The 26,445-nt window shown below is 62.1% G+C and overlaps 1 protein-coding gene across 1 annotated transcript; it reads left to right on the top strand.

Moving 5' to 3' along the window:
* The first annotated feature begins 1,464 nt into the window (after positions 1-1,464).
* PIAS4 (protein inhibitor of activated STAT 4) lies at positions 1,465-24,761 on the top strand. Its single transcript, XM_044254553.1, has 11 exons — positions 1,465-1,546; positions 6,458-6,884; positions 17,600-17,684; positions 18,445-18,486; positions 18,827-18,917; positions 19,012-19,140; positions 19,231-19,336; positions 21,263-21,336; positions 21,422-21,582; positions 23,856-23,986; positions 24,136-24,761. The coding sequence occupies exons 1-11, from the start codon at positions 1,520-1,522 to the stop codon at positions 24,405-24,407; spliced, it is 1,545 nt and encodes a 514-aa protein (XP_044110488.1). The 5' UTR covers positions 1,465-1,519; the 3' UTR covers positions 24,408-24,761.
* Positions 24,762-26,445: the final 1,684 nt, after the last annotated feature.

Raw genomic sequence — 26,445 nt, 5'->3', positions numbered from 1 at the left:
CAGTGAAGTCATGCCAATTGGAGTTGGATTCTGTCTTAAAATTTTTTATATTTTCATCATGGTGGATTTTTTTCTCTTGCATTCTCACTTAAAAAAAAAAAAAAAACGGGGCGCCTGGGTGGCTCAGTGTGTTAAGCCGCTGCCTTCGGCTCACGTCATGATCTCAGGATCCTGGGATCGAGTCCCGCATCGGGCTCTCTGCTCAGCAGGGAGCCTGCTTCCCTCTCTCTCTCTGCCTGCCTCTCCATCTACTTGTGATTTCTCTCTGTCAAATAAATAAATAAAATCTTTAAAAAAAAAAAAATCCCATTAACAGGGGCGCCTGGGTGGCTCAGTCAGTTAAGCCTCTGCCTTCCGCTCGGGTCATGATCCCAGGGTCCTGGGATGGAGCCTCCCGGCCAGCTACCCGCTCAGCTGGAACCTGCTTCCCCCTCCCTCTGCTTGCGTGCGCGCGCTCTCTCTCCACTAAATAAAAAAAAAAAATCTTAAAAAAAAAAAAATCACACTAACATACTGTGTAACTGAGTGATTTGGAGTGTTTCCTTCAATTTCTCTTAATTCCTGCCCTGAGAACCATGAACTCAGGGTACGAGCCCTGGAACATACATTTTTTAAAAATTTTTAAAGTATTATTATCTCTAAAGTCAACTCGCCCCCGAACGTGGGGCTGGAACTCACGACCCCGCGGTCCAGAGGCGCTCGCGCTCCCGACGGAGCCAGACAGGCGCGCCTGGAACACACGTTTTTGTCCTCTTGCTCCGGACGCAGGCAGGTTGGAGCTCCGCTGCTCGCGGGCGCTGGGGAGCCGAGGACGGCTCTAGAGCAGGGGAGGCTCCAGTTCGTGCAGATTCCAAAGGTTACTGTGGGTGCGGAGGCGGAACCCGGAGAGGGTCGCCCGCAGGGGCGGGGCAGAGAGAGCCGCGGGAAGCTGGGGGGGGGGGGAGGTCCTGGTTCCCCCGCCCAGGGCCAGCCCGGGGGGCGCCGCGCCAGGACCCGGATGTGCACCGCGCCGGGCCCGCCGCGGCTGTGCGGTGCTGGACGGCGGGGAGCCCGGCTGCACGCGCTGGCGGCCGCGGCCCCGGAGTCCCCGTCCCCTCCCCCGACGCCGCCGGGCATCCGGGCGCGCACCTGGCCTCCCTCCCCGCGCGCGGGCCGCTGCACCTGGCTGCATTGTTGTCCCCGCCGCCCCCTCTCTTCTTCCTTCCCTCCCAGCCCGGGACCCAGCACTCGCCCCCACCTGTGCGGAGCTCGTATCCCTTTAAGTGGACAGACGCCGCCAGGGGTGGGCGTGGTCGCCGCGGGAGAAAAGGGAGGGGGACGGTGTCGGGCAGCCCTGATTGGCCCGAGGCCCGGGCGGCGGTCGCATGCGCCTGCGCGCTGAGCAGCAGTGCGCGCCTTTGGGGGGTAGGAGGGCACCCGGGTGCTAATTGGCCGCCGCGACGGCCCCGCCCGCGAGTGGCGGGCGGTCACGTGACGCGACGGCTGGGGGCTCCCGGCGCGGGGGACGCTGGTGGCCAAGATGGCGGCGGAGCTGGTGGAGGCCAAAGTGAGTGAGCGGCGGCGGCGCCGGCCCGGGCGGGCGAGAGAGGGGGCGGGGGCCGGGCGGCGGGCGGAGGTCTGCGCCTTCCGCTTGGGGCCCCACGACGCGGCCCGGTCGCGGTTCGCCGCCCAGCCCCCTCGCCCGCCCCTGGCCCTGGCGCGCCGGGTGCGGGCGGGGGGCGGGGAGGCCGGGGGCGGGGTCCCCCAAACCTTACCCCAGCCTTCGCGCTGGGGGTTGGTTCCCGGGCTTGGGGCGGGGTCGCCCCCCCGCGGCCCGAGTGGTTAGGGTCCAGTCTCCCTAAGCACGGGGGACAGGGCCGCGCCTCCCAGCTAGAGGCACAGTTCCCCCGGACAGCAGGACGGGCCGAACTGCTCGTCCCCTCCTCGCCCTGAGCCGGGCTCCTGCCCTGTGGGCTGGGGGGAGCGTCTTCGCTTCTCCGCACACCCCCCCCCCCGGCACCGAGGGCTGGCATCTGGGTCTCAGACTCCCCCCCCAGCAGGCCAGCTGGGGTTGGCGACTTCCTCCTCTGAAGGGTCCCCTGACCCTTCTGCCACCGATTCCACCATCCGGGGTGATGAGGGCATCCTGAAGCGCCCCCAAATACAGTGTGCTCTTGGGGTTCGCACCCCGGCCTGGAGTTTGGACCCCTAGTTCTGCTCCCGCGTTGGTCCCAGAGCCCCGCCCCCCTCCTGGCACCATCTCTCTCGTCCTCGGAGTGGGCACCGTGTCACTCGAGTTTGCTCCTGCCTGGGATGGAGTCCTGACCCCTGTTCCCAGTTTAAAGCCTTCCTCCTTCTCTCCTCAGTTTTGGGTCCTGGGCTCTGCCTTCCTCCCCTTTCTACCCTCGGGACCGCATCTGTGAGGTTTTGGACTCTGCTCCTGGGGTCTCTAAACTTTACACTAGCAAGATCAGACCCCATAGTGGCTGTTTTCCCGTACGCCCTAGTGAGTCTGCTGAGATCGCCGTGCTCCCTCTGCACAGCTCCCGAACCCTACTTCACACCCTTTATGCACCCCAGCTCTGCCTTCAGAGGCTTCCTCTCCTTTTTTGCTGGTTTCTTGTGTTGCTCTCTGGGGAGTCCCTGGTCTCTTTCTCCAGTGTTCTCAGTGCTTCTCTCTCATACTCCATTTTGGGGTTCTGGTTCCACATCCCATAGAGGCCGTCCCTTTTCTAGGGATGTACCTTCTTCCAGGTGCCTTCCCAACGGTGAGGCTCCAGAGCCCTTGCCCAAACTACACTAGGATTGTTCCCTTCCTCCCTGAGAAGTTTACTCAAGGTCTGGGGTGGCAGGGAGGTGGGGGACTGGACCTCCTCTGGACAGAGGCTCCGCCCCCGCCCTCCCACTGGTCTCCCCTCCCCAGGGTCCTGACCTGTAAATGTTTTCTTTCTCCTATTCTCTCTCTCCTTCCATCTCCCTTCCCTCCCCTCGGAGATCTGAAATGGAGCCCCCTTCCTCCTGGAACGTCCACCTCAATGCCTGTACTGCACACTCTGCCCTTCTCTAGGGTTTTGAGAAATTAGGACTTGCCCTGGAGATGCAGAAGTCTGAACTCTGCAAGTCCATGGCGGCAGCCGGTGGGCTTGAGGTCCCCTGGAGTCCTGAAATTCAGTAGTCCCACGGGGCTGTGACTTTGTGAGTCTGGGCCCCGGCCCCTGCCCCCACCCCTGCCAGAGGGTAGGGACTCAATTCAAGGCCCCATCCACAGCCTTGAAATATGATCTGATGAACTCCACTTGACCCTCCGGTGGCTGGGGCCCCCCATCCCAATTAAATCAAGTTGACCCTTTTTCCAAGTTCTCTACTACGGGAGCCTCCGTTCAGTGGCACAGCTAGCTCTGAGCCTCGGGAGCCTCCCTTTAGTCTCTGTCGCTGTGGAGTGCCGTACGTGTCATTGAAGTGTTCTCTTCTTTCAGGTGCGTACCCAGCCTTTCGTGTTAGGAGCTGGAGATTGCATCTTTTGGGGTGCAAAACTGGCTGGTCCGCGGGAAGAAAGGGGGGAGCTTGTTGGTAAACTTGGAAATCAGACTCTTCAGCTGTGGCCCCTCAGAGGGCTTGGGGGAGAGGCAGTCTGAGAACCCCTTGGGATGGTAGCATTTTTCACCGATCTCCCATTTCCTGGAGATAAAGACCTTAACTTTCCCCCACGTTCCAAGGAATCTGTATGCGAGGCCGGTTCAGCAGCAGACCTGCCCAGCCTGATGCTTTTCCTGAGACCATGGAAGCCATCGGGGCCCGGTGCTGTTTATAAACAGACCTGAAGGGAGGCAGGGAAGGATGAAGCCAAGGCAGGAAGTGATTTTGCAAAGTGCTTGGGGCTTCTTCCGGAACGGTTGTGCCCCTCTCACGCTGTCCCCCTCCCAGTGTCAAGGGCAGCCTCCTTGGTGATGGCAGCTGCTGAGAAATCCGAGTCGTGAACATACGGCAGCTTGAGGGATGTGCCCCAGGATGCTCTCGCGGCAGCTCTGGACGTCCAGCCTGGTGCGAGGGCTAGGCCTCGGCGGGGGCAGGGCGCTCCCCGGGGCGGGGTGATGCTAGAAGACGGGTTGTGGTCGGACTCGGCACCCCGAGCCCACCTGCCTTTAGCGCCGTGGAGGGCAGGCAGCTTCCACGTGATATCGCCTCTCCCCTCCAAGGCCTTGGGCCTCTTCCAGAAGAAACATCTTGCCTGCAAGCCCATTTTCTCTGCTCCAGGTAGGAAGTCAGGCCAAGGAAGGTGAAGTCTTTGTTTTCACAAGCGTTCCAGGCTCTCCGAGGACCAGCTCACTGCTTTGGTCCCGAGGCAGGGGGTGTGCTGGGACGGAAGGGTCCTCAGGCCCTCCAGACGGCTGGCTGGGAGTGGGAGGTAGTGCCCGCGGGAGTCCAGTGGACCCCGCCACTGACACGGAGGCTTTGGGCCAGCCGCTTCTTTCATGGGGCCTCAGTTTTCTCACCGGCCTGGTGGGCGTGGACCCTGGTGCGTTTCGCCGCCGGGGAGAGCCCTTGAGCTTGGCGTAGGATCGATCTGCGCGTCTGTCGCCTGGGAGCAGGAGGAAGGCCCCACTGCAGGAAGAGGCTCCCTTTTGAGACTTTGCAGGCGGGACGGGGCGGTCGCACACGTTTTTGTCTGTCGCTTGGTTCCTTGACAGCCCTTCCGCCGCCTGTGGGAGCCTCTTGTATGGCTGGGAGTGTTCTTAGAGGGTTCCCATCTCTCGCGGCTAGATGAGGTGCCCAACGTGTAGAGAGGCCTGACGGAGGACCCAGGGCCCCTGAGTCTTGGTGCTGCCGTCAGACACCATGCCTCACCCTTCGGCAACCAGGAAATGGGCAACACCAGAGCCTTCTGGCACTGAGACCGCTCCGTAAACACCCTGGCAGGGTTCCCACCCACCTCCAACTGTCAGGCTCTCAGGTTGAATTTAAGGGCTTTATGGATTTCCTTGGGGGCCGTCCTGCCCGGTGCCAGCCAGCTTTCCTTAGGCACCCTGGTCACTGGTACCCATCTTCCCCGTCCCTCTGGAAGCGTCTTTTTCCCACCACATTTCGTTCATCACAGGCCCGCTCTGGGGCTCGGTGTGGGTGTCCCTGAAAGCCCGCTGGCCCATCCGTTCTTCAAGGACGCTTTGCTTATGTAGCATGTGGGGAAGCGTGCCTCCCCTTGGTGTCCCAGAGTCTCCCCGAGGCCGGGCCACGGTCAGGCCGCCCCAAGGAAAACACTGGCATCAGCTGAACTCCCGTGTTTGGTCTGATCGAGGTGGAGGGACCCTGCCGGACCGCTTTCGTCACTGCGCCGCAGATCCCTTCACAGCCTCGGGCTGCTGGATTCTCAAAGCCTTCTCTCAGGTCCACGGTTCTCGATGGGCCGATCCTGTTCCAGGGGACACGGGACAGTGTCTGGGGAACATTTGTGATTGTCACCACGGGGCTGGGGAGGGGGCTCCTGGCGTCGAGTGGGTAGAGGCCAGGGATGCTGCCGAGGACCCCACAGCGCCCAGGACACCCCCACCCTGGAGAACAATCTAGCCCCAACATCCACAGTACCGAGGTGAGGAGGGCCTGCTGAAATGGTCAGCAGACGCTTGACGCTCGCCTGTCCTCAGCTCCGTGTGGACACCCGTAGTGCAACGGACAGAAATTGCCCCAGGCTTTAGAGTCAGGCTTAGGTGTGAAGCTTGGCTGTAACGTGGAGCTCCCCCGGGCCTGGCAGGGGTGTTTTAGGAGTCAGAGTTAAGTATGTGATTGCGCGTGCGGCTCCTGGCAGGTGATGACTATTGAGTCGTGCCTCCCATCCTCCAGACCGAAGGGAAAACGTGTTTGTGGCCAAAGCTGATTTACTCTGCTTTCCGTATGTTACCTCCTCTGGTCGTTCCCACATCCCAGCGAAGTGGATCCTGTCATCCTGACGAAGATGCTGAGGGTCAGAGAGGCCATTAGTGTTCCTGGCTAGGGAGTGGCTGAGGTTGTTTACGGGTAAAGCAAGATTCCCAGTCCCTGCCCTGGGGATGCTTTCAGGCTTGAAGATGGGAGAAGAGAACCTAAAATAGAAGGCAGTGGTGTGTGCTGGGGGGCGGTCAGAAGCTTTTGCTGCGTTGGCAGTGCTGAGGAAGGTTTGAAGAGGAGGAGGGGAGCAGGGCTGAGCTGGGGAGGGGGCATCACAGGGACGGGTGAGCGGGGGCCTGAGCAGAGGCATGGAAGGGACTGAGCCTTGGGCCCGTGGGCCTGGTGCCAAAGCCTTTTCCTCCTCCTGCTGAGCTCCTGCTCCTGCGGCTAGAGTGAAGGGGACCTGGGGGCAGGGCCAGGCAGCCCCCGATGGGCTCTCACTTCGCTGTCCCCCCATTTAGGGCGCAGGTGGCTCCAGGAAGCACCTTGCCCCATTGGCAGTCCCCGAATCTGGCTATGTCTCCTCTGAGCGTGTGTTCCTGCTGTTACTCTTCCCCAGAACATGGTGATGAGTTTCCGAGTCTCCGATCTTCAGATGCTCCTGGGTTTTGTTGGCCGGAGTAAGAGTGGACTTAAACACGAACTCGTCACCCGGGCCCTCCAGCTGGTCCAGTTTGACTGTAGCCCCGAGCTGTTCAAGAAGATCAAGGAGCTGTACGAGACACGCTACGCCAAGAAGAGCTCAGAGCCTGTCCCCCAGCCCCACCGGCCCATGGACCCCCTGACCATGCACTCAACTTACGACCGGGCTGGCACGGTGCCCAGGACTCCCCTCTCGGGCCCCAACATTGACTATCCCGTGCTCTACGGGAAGTACTTGAATGGACTTGGACGCTTGCCCGCCAAGACCCTCAAGCCAGAAGTGCGTCTGGTGAAACTGCCCTTCTTCAACATGCTGGACGAGTTGCTGAAGCCCACAGAGCTGGGTGAGTCTGCCCCCACCCCGGGGGTGGGAGCGGGGGTGGCGGTCCCCCCTCTGCATTCTCCCCTGTGGCCAGCACGTCACCGCCCCGGAGTGTCTTCTGGAAAGCAGTGAGAGCCAAGGGGTCACAGGGGACCTTTCCCTCCCAGGAAGCGCAGGAGCCACCTTGGGTCTTTCTATTAGCGACCTGTAGGGTCGTCTCACGAATAAGCCTGAATCTCAGCAGCTTAGCATCCCAGACACCTGGCTTGTGAGGGTCAGAACTCGGGAGTGGCTCAGCTGAGTGGTCCTGATGCGTGCACGCTGGTGCAGTCTCTGTCGGGCTGTTGGCTGGAGGCGGTCTCATCCGAAGGCCCGGCTAGGGCTGGGGGCTGCCCACTCACATGGTTGCTGGCAGGTGTCGGTTTCTTGCTGGCCGTTGGCTGGAGACCTCGGTTCTTGATGTGCGGGCTCTGTGGCCTGTGGAAGCGTCCCCACAGTGTGGAATGGTGGTTTGCTTCCTCCGGAACCAGTGATGCGGGGGTGGGAGGGTTCGTGTGCGGACAGGCAGTACGTGTAGGAGCAGCCGGAAGCCACGTTGTTTCTCCGATCTCCACCTGGAAGCAGCCTGACTTTGTGTTCCACGTTTCATCGGTCACATAGGCCAGCTCTGTGCCTTGTGGCCTGGGACCATACCAGGCTGCACCCTAAGTGGGTGGGTGTCACTGGGGGCCACCGGGGATGCTGGCTTCCATGCTCTCACTCCCTGTGGCAGAAAGGCTGGAAGTTGCGTCTGACCTTCTTCCTTCCTTCCCCCTACAAAAAGCTGGTTTCCTGCTGGGCAGCTTTGGGAGCAGCCTTGCCAGTGGGCTCCGGCTGATCGCCGCGGGCCAGCTGGTTAGGGAGCTGCTAGTGTGCTCCCGAGAGATGGGACACTGCCGGGACTGGAGGAGACCGTGCCCGGGCCTTGTGGTTCCTCTCTCTGCTCATGTCTCCGGCCCCCAGGTTGATGGAGCGCCACATGCAGACAGGCCCTGGCGCCTCAGTGGCAGCTGTGATGTGGGGCCTGGTGGGCATCGGCCTGGTCTCGGCTTCCCGTGCTCCCTCCCGCGCGCTCCCTCCCTCGGCTGTCCGTGCCTCCAGGGCTCCTGATGGCGAGTCTAGGGCCACGGGCTTCTTGGGGCCCCTGGGATTTGACCAGGTGCCCGCCTGGTCCTGGGAGGCCTCTCTCGTCGTCATTCTCGCTTCTTCATCTTACTTCCCTTGAGGGCCTGCCGGAGGGGTGCCTGTGGAAGCCCCACATTGGGGATGCGGCAGGGAGCAAGTAGGGCCCCCCATCCTGGGGAGGGTTCGCTCTGGCATTGCTCGCTTAGGGCCTAGAGGTGCCCTGAGTGCGTGTGGGCACAGTGGGTTGGGCTGTTCCGCTGTGGCCCTCATCCATGGCTCCCGCTCAGCCCCCTGCATCTTTACCGAGCCCCTGCTGCACACCAGGCTCTGGCCTGGGTTGTGAGTTGGTCTCTGCTGTCGGTGTCTAAGGTCATGGCCCTGCCATGCCCCTGCCGCCACGCCCCCTGCTGTGTGGTTCTCTCCCGCCCCTCCTGCTGACCCAGCATCCCGTCTTGCTTGGCCAAGGGGCCCCTCTGTGCATGGAGAGTCCCACACCAGCCCTGTGCCGGCCAGCCCCCTCGGTCCAGCCCTGTGCCGGCCAGCCCCCTCGGTCCAGCCCTGTGCCGGCCAGCCCCCTCGGTCCAGCCCTAGCTGCAGGGAAACGGGACTGCAGCTGCCTCTTTTCCTCCTTCCTGTAGACCTTGAGCTTCGTGAGGTTGGGTGAGGGGGCGGTGGTCCCGGTAAGGCCGCAGGAGGTGGAGGAAGGAGTTCCTGGTGCTCCAGACCCTGGAGTCCCAAAGCTCCGTTTCAGCCCGACGCTCTGCCCTCTCCTGCCTTCCCTCTGGCAGTGTGGTCGCCAGCCCCCGGGTGGGGAGTGAGCTGGCCTGGCAGCCCCTGTCGTGGGGTTGGCGTGGCAGGGCTGGAGAGCCTAGGACCTTTCCTCAGTTTCTCCAGGACGGCCCCCACCCCCTGCCCTAGCTCCGCTCCTGCCCGCTTCCCTCTCTGTGTGTTGGAACTCGTTCTCTCCCTGTGCCCAGGGGCTCTCCAGCAGGCTCTGGGGGCCTTGGGGCTGGCTGGCTCTGAAGGTCACGCAGTTCGGGCTTCTCAGGACTCAAGGGTGATGTTTACAATAGGGAGGCTGGGTTTTCACTGGGAAGCAGTAAGTCAGGCTTGGCACTGGGCGGGGGACAGAGGTGACTTTGAACTCAGGGGCCAGCAGCCTCCCTCCCCTGCCTGGACCACGAGCTTCCTTCCTGCATGGCCCGATCCCACTCCCGCCCCACAATGCATCACTTTGCCCTGAGCCCCCGGGGACCCCAGTCACCTGATCTCCGGGAGAGTCTGCTCCCCTGTCTACACCAGGAACTACTCTGCTGGCGGCTCAGAACAAAGAGGCCGACCCCGCCCTGCCCTGGCTCCCACCCACTTCCCCGCCCCAGCCTGAATGCACCCCTTCCCTGGAGCTGCGTCCTCAGGGACCCCCGTGCCTGCCAGGTCCCTAGGGAGAGTCCTCGTGAAGCGCAGAGCTGGCCCGGAAGCCGCCTGGTCCCCTCTGTTCCGAGGCCAGCACTTTGGGCCGCCCACTCCCCCACCTGGGGGCCTCCCTGTGGTGACTTGTGCAGTGCTGGCATTGCCCAAGAGTCGCTTCTCCGGGCTCGGGCTCAGCTGGCGTCCCCTTCCCCCTCGCTCCTGACCATGACCCGCTGACCAGAACGAGGTCCAGACACTCTGGTCTGTTTCCCCGGAAGAGCTGCTGGCCGGCTCCAGCTTCGGGACGGAGAGTGCGCCGGGCGCAGAGGAGACATAAATCTCAGGGAGAGGAATGTTTGGGTTGGGGGAGGGGAGGGGAATAATGGAGCTGGGAGGAGACGGACGATCTGCTGGATCCTAGAAGGATCGGGAAACTGACGCAAGGTCACACAGCGTCCCGAGGACGGGGTCCTGGGGCCGCAGGCTCAGCCATCTTCCCGACTCTCACTCCTCCCCGAGTCCACGGTGCTCTGCACCTCTGGGGGGAGGGGTACCCATTTTGAAGCACATGAAGGTTCTGGACCTCAGGTCTCTTAGCTCAGAGAGCCTGGCTGTCCGAGCCATCCCAGGGCACTTGCTTCCTGACCCCCGCAGAACCCACGGGGGAGCCAGGGAACGCCGTCCTGGGCATGCCACCGCAGCCCATCTGACGGCCATCTAGGCTGTGAGCGGCCGCAGTGTGACCGAGGAGGCCCAGAGCTCCGCCAGGGTGCGTGGGAGAAAGGAGAGGCTGGCGTGAGGCGTGAGATCACGGGCAGAAGGAAGGAGACGCGTACTGGGGCAGTGCTGCTCCGTGGGGCTCGCCGTGTCCTGTGGCCAGTGTCTCGGGCTGGGGGGCTGGGTCCCTACTGCAGAGTGAAGGAGCCACCCCACGTCGGGACAGCTCCCGAGGGTCTGCTGGTTGTCTCCATGCCCTGCAGGGTGGCAGCACCAGCACTGTCTGGGGACTGCTGGTCCAGCGGCTGCCCTGTTAGGCCGGGCACACGTGTGTCCCTCGTCCGGCCTCTCCGGCCTCGGGCTGGCATCACCCAAGCAGCAGGGGAGATGTGGGGTCCCCACCCTGGCGTGTTTGGCCAGGAAGCTTCACTAGAGGTGAAGGAATGGGGCCAGGAGAGGAACGCTGTGCTTCCCCAGGGCGTCGGGGCCGGGAGCTTCTGGGGATGCATTCGTGGGGAGGCGGCAGGTAGGAGGCTTCCGGGCGGAGGCCCTGTTCCAGACCTGAGGGCTGAGTAGCCAGAAGCCTGACCGAGGAAGGAGCAGGCCCAGGTCTGGCAGTGAGCGAAGGCTCTAGAACAGGAGTGGTCGGGCCTGGAGCGAGGTGTGGTGTTGGAGGAGAGAGGGAGGCCAAGGCCAGAGAAGGGAAGCTGCACGGGCCATGGGGCGGGTGGCGGCGGTTGCGACTGCCCTGAGGGCTTTGCGGTCGGGATCTGGTGAGCTTTCCTGGGTCTCGTTTCCTGGGGTCCTCTCTGAGGTGGGTGTTAGCCCCTGGGGTACACAGAGGCAGAGGGCCTATGTGCATCCATGGGCCCCGTGGGGCTCACATGCAGGGGTGTGCTCTCTCTCTGGGTTCTCGGGTCCCTTCTGTGCCCTGGGGCTGGGGTGGTCCCGTGGCATCCCAGTCTGGCCTCACAGCTCCAGGGGCAGGTGGGCCAACCTCCCAGGCCGGAGCCTTCCCCCGCTCCCCGCAGCCCACCTGTACAGCCGCCTTCCTGCTTTCCTTCCTCCACATTGCCAGTCTCCCTCAGCAGCCAGAGGAACCTTTTAAAAAAGCTGGTTCATTATGTCCTTCCTCTGTTCCAAACCCTCCCATGACCAGCTGACTTTTCTGCTTGCTTTCTTCCCTGCTCTCTTCTCCTCTCTCTCCCTTCCCCTTGACTTGCTAGTTGTCCAAAATGCCAGGCCCAGGGTTGCCCCAGGGCCTTTGCACGTGCTATACCTTCTGTCTGTCACACTTTTTCAGACGCTGCCTGGCTCTTTCCACCCCAGTCATCTAACTTGAAGCTCATCTTCCTTTCCTCCTTGCCTTCCCTCACCTTCTCGTCACCCTCCACCTTTCCATGGCCTTGCCTCCAGCCCTGACGAGGATTATTCATTTGTTGGTGTTCTTTAACACTGGGGCTGGGTCAGTTCGTTCCCTCCCTGCATCTCAGCAGGAGCAGGGCAGGAGGCGCCCCGTGCAGGAGCTGAGAAGAAGCGGCCTGGGGCTGCTGTGAAGCTGACGGGAGCTGGCGTTGTCTGGAGTTGTCTGACGTTCCTTCGGTGTGTGACTTTTGTGAAAGTGTATGTGTGTCGTAGAACATAGCATCAGGCCCCTGCTGGAGGCTTCAGCTTGTTCTTGCCTGTGTGAACCTCCGAAACAGTGGCTGTGCCCTAACTACTGTTTTACCTGCCCCGCTCCTCCTTATGGTGGGAGCATCTGCTCCGGCCAGGAAGGGTTCTCTGCTGGTGGTGGTTTGCACGGTGGGCCGGCAGCCGGGACGGAGATGGTCATGCTGGGCTCCTCGGTTGGGGTCTTGGATTGAGCCGGAGGCCAGTTCCCAGTCCTCCCAGAGGACCTGGAAGCAGGGGGTTCCCTCCCTTTCGTTCCTGGGGGTCTCTGAGGCTTGGGATGTGTAGCTCATCCTAGCCTGCACAGGGCCTCCACAGCCTTGGGGAAGCCTGTGGGACACAGCAAAGGCACTTTGGGGTCAGTTTGGTGTTGGCAGAGAGCCAGAGACACTGGGAAGTTGTGTTGATTCTTTTTTTTTTTTTTTTTAAGATTTTATTTATTTGCAGGAAGAGAGAGAGAGATCACAAGCAGGCAGAGAGGCAGGCGGGGTGGGGGGAGCAGGCTCCTTGCCCAACAGAGAGCCCAATGCGAAGCTTGATCCCAGGACCCTGGGATCATGACCTGAGCCAAAGGCAGAGGCTTTAACCCTCTGAGCCACCCAGGCACCCCAGTTGTGTTGATTCTTAGGAGGTAAAAGTTGTAGAGAAGAATCGAGCGGGCGGGGAGGTACGGGCAGTACCAGGATGGCAGGGGGCTTCCAGCTTCTAAATAAAGGCAATCAGGGTAGTCTGTCGTTCTGACGCCATTTGAGCAGACTTTGGAGACATCAGGCCATCTAAGTAGGTAGCTAGGGGAGGAATCTTCTGGAAGACGGGATGTTGAGCACAGAGGCCCCAAAGCAGGATGTCCTTGGCACATGAGGAACACGAGGAGGTGGCCTGGGAGGTGGCCGTGAAATCAAGACCACTAGGGGTGAGGACAGCATCCCTCAAGTGGCAGATGGTGAGCTTGGGGGAGCCAGGGGGCCAGCCAGGGGTCGCATACAGATCAGGGGGCAGGGGTTGGTGCGGGAGGGACCTTGCTAGTGTGTTTCAGAATCGGAGCCAGCTGGGAGTTGGTGCTGTGGGTTGGGGGCAAGGAGTTGCGGATGCTGCCTACGGCCAAGCCCTGAGCAGCTGGAGGGGTGCAGCCGGAGGGCCGTTGGCAGTGTGTGATGGAGGCCGGGGTTTGGGGGCCCCCCCACCTCCATCCTACCATGCAGGGTGTGCTGTGTCCCCATTGAGGCTCACCTCCCACTGGCCGCTTGGCTTCCTGAGGGAGCTGTCAGCCACCTGGGGCCCATGGCACAGCAGAAAATCCGAACGCCATCCCCGCGGGGGTGTCATCTAGAAGTGGCAGCCCTGGAAGGGACCCCCGACTCTTGGCCTCCCATGACCATGCCCACCTGCCTGCTCTCTTTCTGGGGACAGCACTCCCTGACCGGCGGGTAGGGTCACTGGTGGTGCTTTCTGCTTCCCACTCGGCCCTCGCAGCCCTGCCTAGGTATGGGGAGCCCCACCCTACCCCATCAGAAATAATTGCCCCCCCCCAGGGAGCCTGGGTGGCTCAGTGGGTTAAGCCTCTGACTTCGGCTCAGGTCATGATCGCAGGACCCTGGGATCGAGCCCCACATTGGGCTCTCTGCTCAGCAGGGAGCCTGCTTCCTCCTCTCTCTGTCTCTGCCTGCCTCTCTGCCTACTTGTGATCTCTGTCTAATAAATAAAATCTTTTTTTTTTTTTAAAAAAGGAGTATTTGCCCCTTGGCTGTTGGGGCATGTCTGGGCCTGTGTGCACCCCCACCCCCCAGTTAGCTCTCCTCGAGGGCGCCAACCAGGACTCCGTGGGGACTAGCCAGGCCCTCGGCAGATAAGCAGGAATTGATGGCAGCAGCTTGGCGGTTTTGGCGGCCCTCGCTGAGCTCCAGCCACGGGCCCACATCTGGGCCCTGGGAACTGTGTCCCATGGACAGAGGGCTCCCAGGTTGGGGCGGGGGCAGGGATGTGTGCCCCAGGCAGAGCTGGGCTATGAACTCCCGGATCTGGCTTCTGAGTCTGAGCTGGTTTTAAATCCAAATTGTGTTTGTGTTTTAAATAGGTGATCTTCTGTTGTGGTTCTGGAGTTCAGAAGGTTCTGGAGCTGGGGTGGGCCAATTAGGGCCAGGGGCCAACGTCACGGGCTGCCTGTTTTCCTAAACCAAGCTGTATTGACACACAGCAACACCCATCTGTCTGTTGACTGTCTCTGGTGGCTTTCGTGGTACGAGGCAGAGTGGGGACATTGAGGCAGAGACTGTGTCTCACTAAAACCAAGACTGTTTGCGCTCCAGCCCTTCATAGGAACAGCAGTCACGCCGCTGTTGGAAAGGTTGGCCGTTCAGAGAAAGCTGGCTCCCTGCCTCTCCCAGTCCCTCCGAGGAGGTGACCGTGGCCGTCCTTGCGCAGATGAGCGGACCTGCATTTGCCCAGACCCTTCCCTCTGAGGGTGACCCGAGCCCGGGTGTGGTGCACGCCTGCCTGCACCGGCTGCTTTCAGCTGGCAGAAGCATCTCGCACGTTACCCCTTAGCGGAGCAAGTAAAGCTCCCGGGTTCCTCGCTGTCCGCGTCAGGGTCATGTGCTCGTCCTCCGTCAGCCGTCCCGGAGCGCATCGTCGCCGGGCTGGCTCGGCGGGCGCGGCTTTGGGGCCTCAGCCGTCTGGTGGAAGCCGTTCTGAGCAGGGCTGTCTGCAGGCCCTGGCGTCCTTCGTGTGTGAGCCTGTCTCGGCGCGGCTCCCGTGTCCCGCGTCGTGCGCGTGGCAGTGGCGAGACGGCCTGCTCTTGTGTCCCGTCTCCTGATCAGGCAGCTTTTCAGTGTGGTTGGTGGGGGGTTCTTTTGTAAAGAGGTTAATTTTAGGGGCGCCTGGGGGCTCTGTTGGTGAAGCGTCTGCTTTCAGCTCAGGTCATGATCTCAGGGTCCTGGGATCGAGCCCCTTGTCGGGCTCCCTGCTCCGCGGGGGGCCTGCCTCCCCCTCCCCCTGGTCTTGTGCTCTCACTCGCACTCTCCCCCCCACCCCAAGTAAACAAAAAAGATCTTTTTAAAAATTAAAATTAGGGGCGCGTGGGTGGCTCAGTGGTTTAAGCCTCTGCCTTCAGCTCAGGTCATGATCTCAGGGTCCTGGGATCGAGCCCCACATCGGGCTCTCTGCTTAGCAGGGGGCCTGCTTCCTCCTCTCTCTCTGCCTGCCTCTCTGCCTACTTGTGATCTCTCTCTGTCTATCAAATAAATAAATAAAAATCTTAAAAAAAAAAATTAAAATTAAAATATTTTAATTTTAAGTCGTCTCTGCACCGCCATGGGGCTTTAACTCACAACCCCCAGATGAGGAGCCCAGGCTCCGCCGACGCAGGCTCCGCCGACGGAGCCCGTCAAGTGCTTCTAATCCGGCAGCGCTGCCGGCGTTTTTAAATGGAGGCAGAGTTTACATCCAGCGCGGTCCTCAGATACTTAGTGTGAACTTGGAGTCTTACCAGTGAACGAACCCCAGTTGCCCAGATGCCAGCAAACAGAACGCAGCCGTGCGGTAAAGCCCCTCACCGTTGCTCCAGCTTCCCTGGCCACAGCCCCGGAGGCAGCTCCCGTTCTGACTCTTGCCCCTGCGACTTAGTGTCCTGTTGGGGGCGCAGCCTGGCGGACGTGCAGTGGGTGCTCCGGCGGCTCGGACGCGGCTCACCATCCTGATTTTAGATTTGCCCCTGCACTCGCCTAGGTCACCCGTTTTATTTTACCGCGTGAACACACCGCCGTCTGTTTCTGCTTTTCCACTGGTAGGCACTCAGGTCGTTTCCAGTTCAGGGCTCTTAGGAATAAGTTTTCCATGAGCACTGTTGGGCAAGTCTTTTTGTAGCCCTCTGTCCATTCATTTGGGTGTGTGTTTAACTTCGTTAGCCGACGGTTTTCCAGAAGGCTCGTGCTTGTGGCAGAGAATCCCGCTCTCTCCACGTCCCTGCGAGCACTTGGACTTGTCGCTCTTCCCATTTTAGCCACGCCAGTAGATGAGTAGAATGCCATCCTGCATTCCTGGGCTAAATCCCCAGATCCTGGATATTTGCAGAAATTTTCTAAAGGACTTTCGTGTCTGTATTCATGGGAGGTGTTTATCTGTAATTTTCCTTTTATGATGAGGTTTTGATACCAGGGTCGTGTCAGCCCTGTGAAGTGAGTTTGCTGTTCTCTTTGTTTTCTGAAAGTTCAGAGAAGTTTATTTACATGGTTTCTTAAATATTAGAACTCAGCAATTGCATCTGCAGTTTTCTCTGTGGAAAAGTTTTTGTTTGTTTGTTTTTAAGTTTTTATTTATCTGTTCATTTGACAGCGCATGCGTGCTCACAAGAAGGGGAAGCCGCAGTGGGAGGGGGAGAAACAGGCTTCCTGCTGAGCAGGGAGCCTGATGCTGGACTCCATCCCAGGACCCTGGGATCATGACCTGAGCCAAAGGCAGATGCTTAACCCACTGAACCACCCAGGTGCCCCTGAGGAAGAGTTTTTAATTATGAGTTCAGCTTCTTTAAGTGATAAAGGGCTCCTCAAGCTTCCCATATTTTTTGGTGCGAGTTTTGGTAATTTGCAACTTTGGAAGAATTTGTCTATTTCATGTAAGCTATCAGATTTATTGCCATAAATTCGTTGGTTTCATTCCTGTATTAAACCAAGAGACCGTAGGATCTATTCTGTTGTCTATCTTTTGTTTCTGGCAGTGGGTGTGCTTGCGTTCTTTTTTATTGTTTGTTCTAGTAGCTTATCTAAGAAGTTTGGCTTGATTGATTTTCTTGTTGCTGACTTTCTGTTTTTATCTTTTAACTTCCTTCTGATAAGTTTAATTTGCTCTTTTTCTAGTTTCTTGTGAAGGAGTCAATCTTTTGAAACCTTTTTCTGTCTTTTTTAGGAGAAGCATTTAAGACTGTGATTTTGCCTTCATCGGCTGTGTTAGCTGCTCCCTCGCGGGTTTTGCAACACTGTGTCTTCTTGTTCAGTTCAGAGACTTTCTGGTCACCCCTGGGGTTCTCAATGCAGTTTTAATGGACAGTGAAAAGCCAGCTTGTCACCACCATGGTCCCCATCCTCTGGCAGACATTCCTCTACTTTTGCACCCACTGGGCACAGAGCCAGTGTGGCTCTGTGTGTGGTGTCCCTGTTCCCTCCTCACGTCTTCTGCTGTGCGCGGGGCTGCTCTGTGACTCTTGTTTTCTGCACTGGGAGCTTCAGGCTGTTTCACTTGCCTGCCTCCTCCGCTGGCCATGAATGCCCAAGGTGGGACCTCTGTCCAGCTCGTCTCTGTCCCCTCCGGCAGTGCCTTGCAGGGCCTGTGCCAAGCACCACAAAGACAGGCAAACACTTGCCAGGTGCCCAGAACAGTGGTGTGAGGTGGGGATAGAGTTGTTGCTGGCATCCGATAGGCCCCAGGGGGAGCAGCTGGCCCAAGGCCATGTAGTCTGTCGCACTGCCTCCCATCAGCTAGGCAGGCTCCTCTCCCTGGGCTGAGCACTTCTCTCTTAGAGACTCCTGAACCCCCGAGGGTTAAGAAGGTTTCTGCTTCCCAAAGGGCCCTTCTGGGGTTAGGGGTGTTCCCTGAATCATAGGCTGCGGTGTGACACCAGCAGGGGCTGCGCTTCCCGCACCCTCGTCCTAGTGGCCCTGCTTCCATCCCACGGGCCTGGCTGCCTGGGGGGGCTCAGCCTCCTGCTCCCTGCTTCCCCTCTGAGGAGGGGCCGGCTCCCTCCCTGGGGACTGGACGTCACCCTGACGCTGAGTGTGTCTTTAGTCCCGCAGAATAGCGAGAAGCTGCAGGAGAGCCCGTGCATCTTTGCGCTGACGCCGAGGCAAGTGGAGCTGATCAGGAACTCCAGGTGCGCTGCGCCCCGCACCCCTGCTGGCCTCCCCAGCGGCTGCTGCGCCCTCGTGCTCTTGGGCCACCCAGGGGCTGGGCTAGGGGCGTCTTCTGCAGACCCGATGTTGACGCTGTGCCCCATGCTGGAGGGACGGGGAAGCCCCATGCGCCTGACTGCCTGCTCTCCCTGCCTCTAATCTGCAGCCTCCAGACGTGGGCCGCTGTCCCCCTTTTAACAGGATTCCCCTCAGCACTGTTGACGTCAGGGCTGGGTCCCTCTTTGCGGGGGGTGCCCCAGGGGGTGTCCCGGGCCCTGTGGGGGGCTGAGCTGCATCCCTGGCCCCCATCCACTTGATGGCAGGACTCCCCTAGTTGTAATGCCCATAGCCGTCCGGATGCTGCCTGGGGTCCTGCCCGGCCAGCATCGCCCTGATGAGGACCCTGAGCCTTAACAGCCGAGAGACAGAGGCCATTCCCAGTGTCTGCTGAGACGTAACTCCCCACTGAAGCAGCCGCTTGGCGCCCCCATGGCCATGCTGAGCTTACACCCGCCGCCGACCTATTCAGTAAATCCCCACAGCCGCCCCGCCTCGTGAAGAGAGGGGAGGTGCTCTGCCCAAGTCACAGCGAGTAAGCAGGAGAGAACGTTCCAGTCAGCACCCAGAGGTCTTCGGCTGCCGAGGGAGGTAGCGGGGGACCCTGTCTGGCTAGCCCAGGCGAAGGGCTCTCCTGCCTCACTGAGCCCTCTTCTCCTCCCCTCTGCTTCCGCGGCCGCACAGAGAACTGCAGCCCGGGATCAAGGCCGTGCAGGTCGTCCTCAGGTAAGCCTGGGCCTGCCTGGAGACCCCGTTCCCGGAGCCCGACCCTGCCTGCCCAGCACCACCCTCCTGACGGCGTCTCGGGTTCTCCGCGGGCAGAGGTGGAGCCCTGCTCCTCCTCACCGCCTGCTGTCTGTCCTTGCCTGTGCACGCATCACCACGGAGCCTCGCTCAGGCCAGATCCGGGGCCCCAAGAGCCGCTCTTGCGGTCCGGCAAGGCAGCGCCCCTGCCATGTGGACGCGGCCCTCATGGCCCCTGCACCAGCCCTGCGCCCATCCCCCCTCGGGGCCACCCCTCTGTGCATAGCCCCTGCTGGCCTCACGGTGTGTGCTGTCCTTGCAGAATTTGCTACTCAGACACCAGCAGCCCTCAGGAGGACCAGTACCCACCCAACATCGCCGTGAAGGTCAACCACAGCTACTGCTCGGTCCCGGTGAGTGGGCACCCCTGGGCCGCTGTGGGGGATGGGGCAGGGGGGCCGCCACAGAACCCCTTTCCGAGGTGTGAGCCCCCGCGTCTGCTTCCAGGGCTACTACCCCTCCAATAAGCCGGGAGTGGAACCCAAGAGGCCCTGCCGCCCCATCAACCTCACCCACCTCATGTACCTGTCCTCGGCCACCAACCGCATCACCGTGACCTGGGGGAACTACGGCAAGGTGAGGGGGGCTGCCGCCCACCTGCCCCCACCCCGGCCCCCTGCAGGCCCCGCCTTGGCCTGACCGCTCCTTCCCGACTTCTGCCCCCAGAGTTACTCCGTGGCCTTGTACCTGGTGCGGCAGCTGACCTCTTCGGAGCTGCTGCAGAGGTTGAAAACCATCGGGGTCAAGCACCCAGAGCTGTGCAAGGCGCTGGGTGAGCTGCGGGGCCCGCGTGTCACCCCAGGGGATGCACAAGGAGGGGAGCAGAACAGTCCGCGCAGAGGCCCTGAGGCAGGGGCGTGGGAGGCGGGACCACTTGGGGTGGTAGTTCGGGGCCAGGTCTGGGGGCATGTGGGCAGGGCGGGCACATGGGGGTCACCCCCACAGCATCTGGGAAAGATCCTGGGGGATGGGTGCTCGAGGCGGATGCTTCTGACTGCTGGGTGGGGGCCAGGAGCCCAGGGGGCAGGAGCAGACCCGATTCACAGCTGCAGGTACCGGGTGAAGGAGCCCAGCCCGAGCCCAGCCCAGCGATGTTGGGGGCGGTGGTGGGGGGTGACACGGGGAGTGTTGAAAGTGAACCACCGCCAAGATGGGTAGACAAAACCAGTCCTGTTTCTCGTCTTGCGTCCATGTGTGTGATGGCTGTGTTTCCTCAGGCAAGCCACCGGCTCTCTCTGTTTGCTGCGTCTTCTGACCAAATCCTCATAGTAGCCCTGGGCCGAGGGACTAGGCGATGTCCCCATCTGACCACTGGGGACCCCGTGGTGCAGAGTGGTGGGGCTCCCACCGATGCATCCCAGCCCACTTTCCTCGAAGAGCCGGCCCCCCAGCCTGCACCTCACCCTCTCACTGGCCAACGTGACCAGAGGGGACAGGCATTGGCGTGGGGGCCAGGCGGGGTTCATCCAGGCCTTGGCCTGCAGGGGGGTGGGCAGGGCACCTGGAGGTCTGGTGGAGGCCTGGGAGGGGTGTGTGGGACCACTGGGGCTCCTGCTTGGCACGGATGGCCCGCTTTCCTCTTGGAAGCCAGCGCCCAGCTTGGTTGGCAGCCGCTGGGTTTCTGGTTGCCGCGGGAAGTCCCGTGCTTGTCTCACCTGTGGCCTTCTTGCCGCGCTGGACCCTCGCTTCCGTCGGCGGGAGGAGCGGGCCTGGCTTCAAAACCAGACGTACCCGAGTCTGTCGCTGGCATTCCGTCCGAGAGGCGAGCCCTGAGCTGCCACTTCACGTGGGGCGTGAAGGGCTGATGCGGCCTTCGGGACACTGGGGAGCTTCTGGAGGAGGGGCTGCAGGACTTGTGTGGAGGACGGAGGGGCAGTTCCAGGGTCAGTCCTGAGTCTCCCTGTTCCCACTGAGAGCGGAGCAGACGCAGGGCGAGCCTGAAAGAGTCTGGAGAGGGAGCCCGTGCGCCCTGCAGACCTGCCTCGGGGCTCGCTCTGTGCACCTTTCCTTCCGGTCCCTCTGCCAGCCCCGTGCTCACCGTTGCGAAGGGGCCTTGTGTGTTGTTGTGGGCATTTTGCACGCGGCCTTTGGCTTCAGGCACCGGCCAGCTCTTCCTGAGTTAGGTTGGCTTGGTCACCTGAGAGGCCGCGCTCTGGGCTCCCTTCTGCCCCTGCTAGGTTTGGGGGTGTCCAGGAGTGGGGCCTCGCTGTGTCCTGGCTCCGCGTGCGGGGGCCACGAGGACCTTCCTAGAGGGACCCGTCCCCCTCCTCGCCAAGTGTCGGGGATGGTTGGCGTGGAGCGCACGGTCGCAGCGGACAGCCCTGTGGGCGGCTGGCCCTTGCCTCCCTCTTTTTCCGAAAGAGGCCCGGGGGCGGTGAGAACGCGCAGCGGAGTGGGCACGTGGGCCGGCCTGCCCCGTCAGCCTGCCAGGCTATGCCAGGCACCCCGCCGCGGCCCAGGGCGCTTTCGCAGGTGACCCTCGCAGGCCCGAGCCCCGGAGCCGAGCCCTGAGGCTCGTCCTGGGAGGAGGATGTGAGGTGCCCCGTGTGTGGACCGTCTTCCCCGAGACGGAGGGGCTGAGGGTGCTTGCCGCTGCCTGCCCCGGCGTCGATGGGCGCCGGAAACGCCTGCCTCCCAGCTCCGCCCGCGCGGACGCCTCTGTCCCTTCTGCTAACGACGGCCACCCCCTTCTCCGCAGTCAAAGAGAAGCTGCGCCTGGACCCCGACAGCGAGATCGCCACCACGGGCGTGCGGGTCTCCCTCATCTGCCCGGTGAGTCGGCACGCGCGCGTCCTCTGTCCCCACCTGCCTGCGACGCGCGGCCGCCCAGGGCCGCTGACCGCCCCCCTCCCCACAGCTGGTGAAGATGCGGCTGTCGGTGCCCTGCCGCGCCGAGACCTGCGCGCACCTGCAGTGCTTCGACGCCGTCTTCTACCTGCAGATGAATGAGAAGAAGCCCACCTGGACGTGCCCCGTGTGTGACAAGCCGGCCCCCTACGACCAGCTCGTCATCGACGGGTGAGGCTGCCGGCTGCGCGGCCCTCTCCTCCCGGGGTCCTGCGGGCGCCCCGCCGCCCGGGCTTGTGGGCCGCCCCGGAGCCCTGGCCGCGGGGCCGGCGGGTGTCCTCCCTGTGGGGCTCTGCGGGGCCTTGGCAGCGCAGGCAGAGGCCGCTGGCTTAGGCTCTCCGGGCCCAGGACCCCGCGGACCTGGAGTCTGCTCTTTCCCAACAAAGCAGGGGCCCCGAGAGCCCAGCTCACGGGCCCTGCACGAGCCGGAGAGCTGCTCCCCGCATGGCGCTTGGTGCCACCTCCAGCTCGTCCTCCGCTCCGAGAGGTGGGAGGCTCAGCCGTCTGCCCGCCTCTGCTCTCAGGTGCCCTGCGTCCCAGGTGGCGCCCACGTGCGGCCAGGCCCTCCCCGTGCCACAGGGAGACGAGGGGAGAATGGCTGTTCTCCCCAAAAGGGAAACTTTGCTCAGGTCTTAGGTTTCCAGAAACTGAGCCCAGCACCTGACCAGGCAGCTCCGGCCGGACGCCAGCCACACCCATCTCCTCTCCCGGGGCTGGGGCTGGGGCGGGGAGGGAGAGGCCGCCGGCTGGGTCTGTGGCCACACTCAGTGCCCAGAAGTCTGTGCAGCCCAGATGCGCGTTGCAGGATGTGCATGTGGGGGCCCGGGGATGGCCTGCGGCCAGCAGGGGCTTGCGTCCGTCTGTGCCCACATTCGAGCGCTCATCTTCGTCTGGTCCCCACACGTGGGCACTTGCCAAGCCATCCCTCCCAACTGTACTGAGACGTGGTGGGCCTGGATCTTCCCCACCTGACTGACAAGGAGACTGAGGCTCAGAGGGGACAGTCACCTGTCCTAGGCGTGCCCAGCTCACAGGTGGCCGGGCCAGCTCTGAGCCTGGGTCCCTTCCCTGGAGGGGCTGAGCTGCTGTGCCCCACTGTCCCCATGCCGTCTGGTCTTTGGGTGGAGTGAGGAGGCCCCTGGGGCCGGGCACAAGGGCCAGGGTTGAATGGCTGCTCTGTTCCTGGCCTGGCAGCCGTGCGGCCCTGTGCCTGCCTCTCCCTCCACCCCCACAGGCCTCGAGCGGGTCACCCAGGCTCCAGTGGCCGCAGCTTGGACAGCTCCAAGGGCAGATGGGCCTGGGGCTAGGGGGTGTGGCTGTGCCTCATACACCACAGTCCCAGCATCCCATGGGGCCTGGGCATAGCCAGGAAGGCTTCCTGGAGGCAGGGTCCTTGATTATTCTGTTTCTTTGAGGATTTGGTATTTTGTCCCACCCTTGGCTCTGAGCGGGGTGATTCTGGGGTCTCCCTAAGGACTGTGTCCCAGACTCTGCCTTCAGGGAATACCAGCTGGCTTGGGGAGCGTGGGGACCTGAGCCAGATAGAGACGCTCCTACTGCTTGGGCTCTGCGGGGGGCAAGAGGTGCTGCGGACTGGGGCGTCCCAGCGGAGACGTCCACGGCAGGCAGAGCTGTGTTAACACTGTGGAGCGACCCTGGAGTGGCGGGTCTGTGAGTGGCCCGGGGGGTGTCCTGGAGCAGGAAAGGGCTTCCCTCCCTGTGACTGCGTTTGAGGCGGTTGAAGTTACATGGAGGCAGGCACTGTTCTGACCTGGAACAGATGCTGGGGGCCAGGTTGGCCCGTTGCCGCTGGGGCACGTGTGTCCCTTGTACAGGACCTGGCCCAGTGTGGGCCTCCCGGCCGCTGGAGTTGGTGGGGAGGTGGAGGCCCCATGACCGGGAAAGGGCAGAGCCAGGAATGGAGCCCAGGTTGCCTGGTTTCCGGCCTCGTTGGCTTTGGGGAGCTTCCCTCCCCTCCCTGGGCCCCGGTTTCTCCATCTGTAAAATGGGTCTGGCCGAGTACCTTAGTGAAACAGTGCCCAGGGCCAGAGCGTGTCTTGCCGGGCCAGGCTCACGTTGGGTGCTCCCTTGGGGTTGCTGTGGCGTGTGGGAATCCAGTGCCCCCACTTCTGCTTCCTGCCCTGCCCCAGAGCCTCTCCAGGGGGCTGTGAGCAGTATCCACCCCCTGTGCGCCTGGCGTCTGGTCTGCAGAGAGGGGGAGGTGCGGGGACGGGACAGGAGGGTAGGGGGCCGTGGGCCAGAGGGGGCAGCCATAGGCACGGGGCGCGGTGCAGGGGCCCCGAGGCCCTGGTGGGCGCCGTCTTGAAACCACTTCCATGGAGAAGGAAGCCGCTAACTTAGCGAGTGTCCCGTGGGAGTCCGAGCAGTCAGGGCCGGGTGACAGTGGCCCTGCCGGCCCGGGAATCAGCTCCTCGCCCCTCCAGGCTCCTCTCCAAGATCCTGAGCGAGTGCGAGGACGCGGACGAGATCGAGTACCTGGTGGACGGCTCGTGGTGCCCGATCCGCGCCGAGAAGGAGCGCAGCTGCAGTCCCCAGTGTCCCATCCTCGTGCTGGGTGAGTCGGCTCCCCGAGAGCCAGGCAGAGCGGGGCTGGGGGCTCTGGCTGGAGACCTCCGTGGTGTCCGATCGCCCGCCACGTCCCGGGCCCCTGCCCCTCGCCAGCCTCCATGGGCCCGCTCTGAGCACCACCCCTGTCGCCCTCAGGCCCCTCGGACGCCAGTGGGCTCCTGTCCGCCCCCAACGTCAACGGCGGTGGTGGCGGCGGTGCGCCGGGGAGCGCCGGTGGCGGTGGCAGCGCGGCAGGTGGTGTGGAGAACGGGAAGCCGGGAGCCGACGTGGTGGACCTCACGCTGGACAGCTCATCGTCCTCGGAGGAGGAGGAGGACGAGGAAGAGGAGGAGGAGGACGAGGACGAGGAGGGCCCCCGGCCCAAGCGACGCTGCCCCTTTCAGAAGGGCCTGGTGTCGGCCTGCTGACTGCTTGCCACCGCCACCGGCCGGACACGCGACTTTCCTGGTGCTCACCCACGCGGACGGGGCGCAGGCGGGCCTCGGGGCACAGAGGGAGGAGTGATTTTTTTTCTTTTTATTGTTGTTCATTTGTTTTTCCACCCCTTTCCCTGGCTCCTGGCACCTGTACCTCTGGACTCTCCAATCGGAGGATTAAAAAAAAGTAAAATGACAAAAAAAAAAAAAAAAAAAAGTACAAAAAAAAAAAAGAAACAACAAAAAAAAATCAGACTCTTAAAAACAAGGCAAGCCGCCCTCACAGCTGCTCCCCCAGCCAGAGCCTGAGCCCCGGAGCCTGAGCCGGCCCTGGGCAGCAGCGGGCAGACCGGGAGCTGCACGCGGACGCCCCGGCCCACCTCGCCTCATCCAGGGACCATTCCAGCGGGTGCAGAGGGACGGGGCGCGTGGGGGTGGTGGGGGCAGCAGGGGAGACGGACGGGCGCACGGCACCCCTCCCTGGCAGCAGCCACGACTTTGACATTCGTCTGTTCCTTTTGCTCTTTTTTCTCTGCAAACACGTTCTCTTGCCCAGAGACCCTGGACGCACCGCCGAGCAGGGAGCATTTTAGCCAAGAAGCCATGGAGTGGGTTCGGGCGGGGTGGGGGGCAGGGGGCACAGGGGTGGGGGGGGCGGGAGGGGCCAGGGAGGGTTTAGCCACAGATGTGTTGTATTTTTTGAAAGTGCAATAATTTGGTATTTTGAAGACCCAGCATGTGGCCAGGACCCCCCGTGGAAGGCGGGGGCCCCAGGGTGCGGCAGCGTGTGGCGTGGGGGGGTCTCCGTTTCCTAGCAGCTACCTCGGTAACTCCAATTCAGGTTAACTTCCCTACGGACCAGCGCAGGTGTCCACAGACGCCGCTGCCGCCGGCCCTCCTTGGCGGGCGGGGCGGGCGGCCACTTCCGGAGGGGCAGCAGGGACTCCCGCCCCACCCTCTCCATGTGGGGTGGCTCCTTCCCCCTCTTCTTGCTCTTGGGTTTTCCAACGGGTAGAGGCCTGCCTGGCCCCCCAACCCCCGGGAGCCTCACTCTCGTCTTCCAACAGGACCGGGCTGAGGGCCACCCGCCAGCGACTCGCCCGGCCTCGGGGGTCCAGCCATCGTGGGGGGGGCCCCCACCACTGCCCCCGATGCCTCCAGGAACCCGCGGCTGGGTGCCCGGCCCCCCGCCCAGCGTCCTTGTCCTCTGGAGGCCACGCTTGGTTCTCCCACCGCCTCTGCCCTCTGTTCTGTTCTGCTTTTTTTTTTTTCCCTTGCTGCCCCCCAGCCCCAGAATCATTTCCTTTGTGTAAACAGAGCTCTTCTAGTCAGGAAGCAATACCGTTTCAGGTCTGAAGAAGAAAGGGACATCAATCTGGCCGAGGGCAAATTCAGTTTTACTGTATAAACTCGGCTGTGCAGCTCGGCCCCCCTCCGGCTGCACCGGCAGCTGAGGGCCGCGGTTTTCTAATATTTGTATTCTAATTTAATTGTTTTTAAAAAACGCAAATAAAAAAGGTCAAGGTGAAGCCACCGAGGTGTCTGCTTCTCTGTGCGTCGGGGCACTGGCTGGGGCGAGGGGCTCAAAGGACAAAAGCTCCCTGTGGCCGGTCCCCTGCGTTGCATGACGTTGGGGATCCAAAAGGCACAGCATTTGGTCAAACGCGGAAGGTTTCACTTTGTGCTGCTGGTCCGGGTGTCTTTGTGCTAGGCTGGGCCAGGAGCCGAGGCAGAGCTGCCAAGTCCAGGACTGTCCCCGCGGGCAGCCGGGAAGACCCCCACACGGCCCGTAAGCTGGTGGGGAAACACGGGCCAGGGCCCCGAGACCCCAGCAAAGCCGCCGGGAGGGGGGCGGTCAGACAAGAGTAAGTGTCGGTGACGACACGGAGGGCCCGGAACCCTCACGCGGGCCTGGCGGGAGTGGAAAGTGGGGCAGCCGCCCTAGAGGACCAGACAGTGGCCCCTCCCCAGGGGAAACCGAGCGATCGCGGGACAGCCCTTCCCGTCCTAGGTTAGCGAGACAAGTTCA

Source organism: Neovison vison, chromosome 6 (assembly GCF_020171115.1).
Source record: "Neovison vison isolate M4711 chromosome 6, ASM_NN_V1, whole genome shotgun sequence".
NCBI classification, from domain to species: Eukaryota; Metazoa; Chordata; class Mammalia; order Carnivora; family Mustelidae; genus Neogale; species Neogale vison.
This window is presented reverse-complemented; position numbering and strand designations above follow the sequence as displayed.

What these genes read in the sequence shown, in the direction of transcription:
- PIAS4 (XM_044254553.1), top strand. Translation starts at nt 1,520, where the DNA reads ATGGCGGCGGAGCTGGTGGAGGCCAAA. An exon ending in CGGAGCTGGTGGAGGCCAAA is followed by an intron (nt 1,547 to 6,457) that starts GTGAGTGAGCGG and finishes ACTCTTCCCCAG; the next exon opens with AACATGGTGATGAGTTTCCG. An exon ending in AGAGCTGTGCAAGGCGCTGG is followed by an intron (nt 19,337 to 21,262) that starts GTGAGCTGCGGG and finishes CCTTCTCCGCAG; the next exon opens with TCAAAGAGAAGCTGCGCCTG.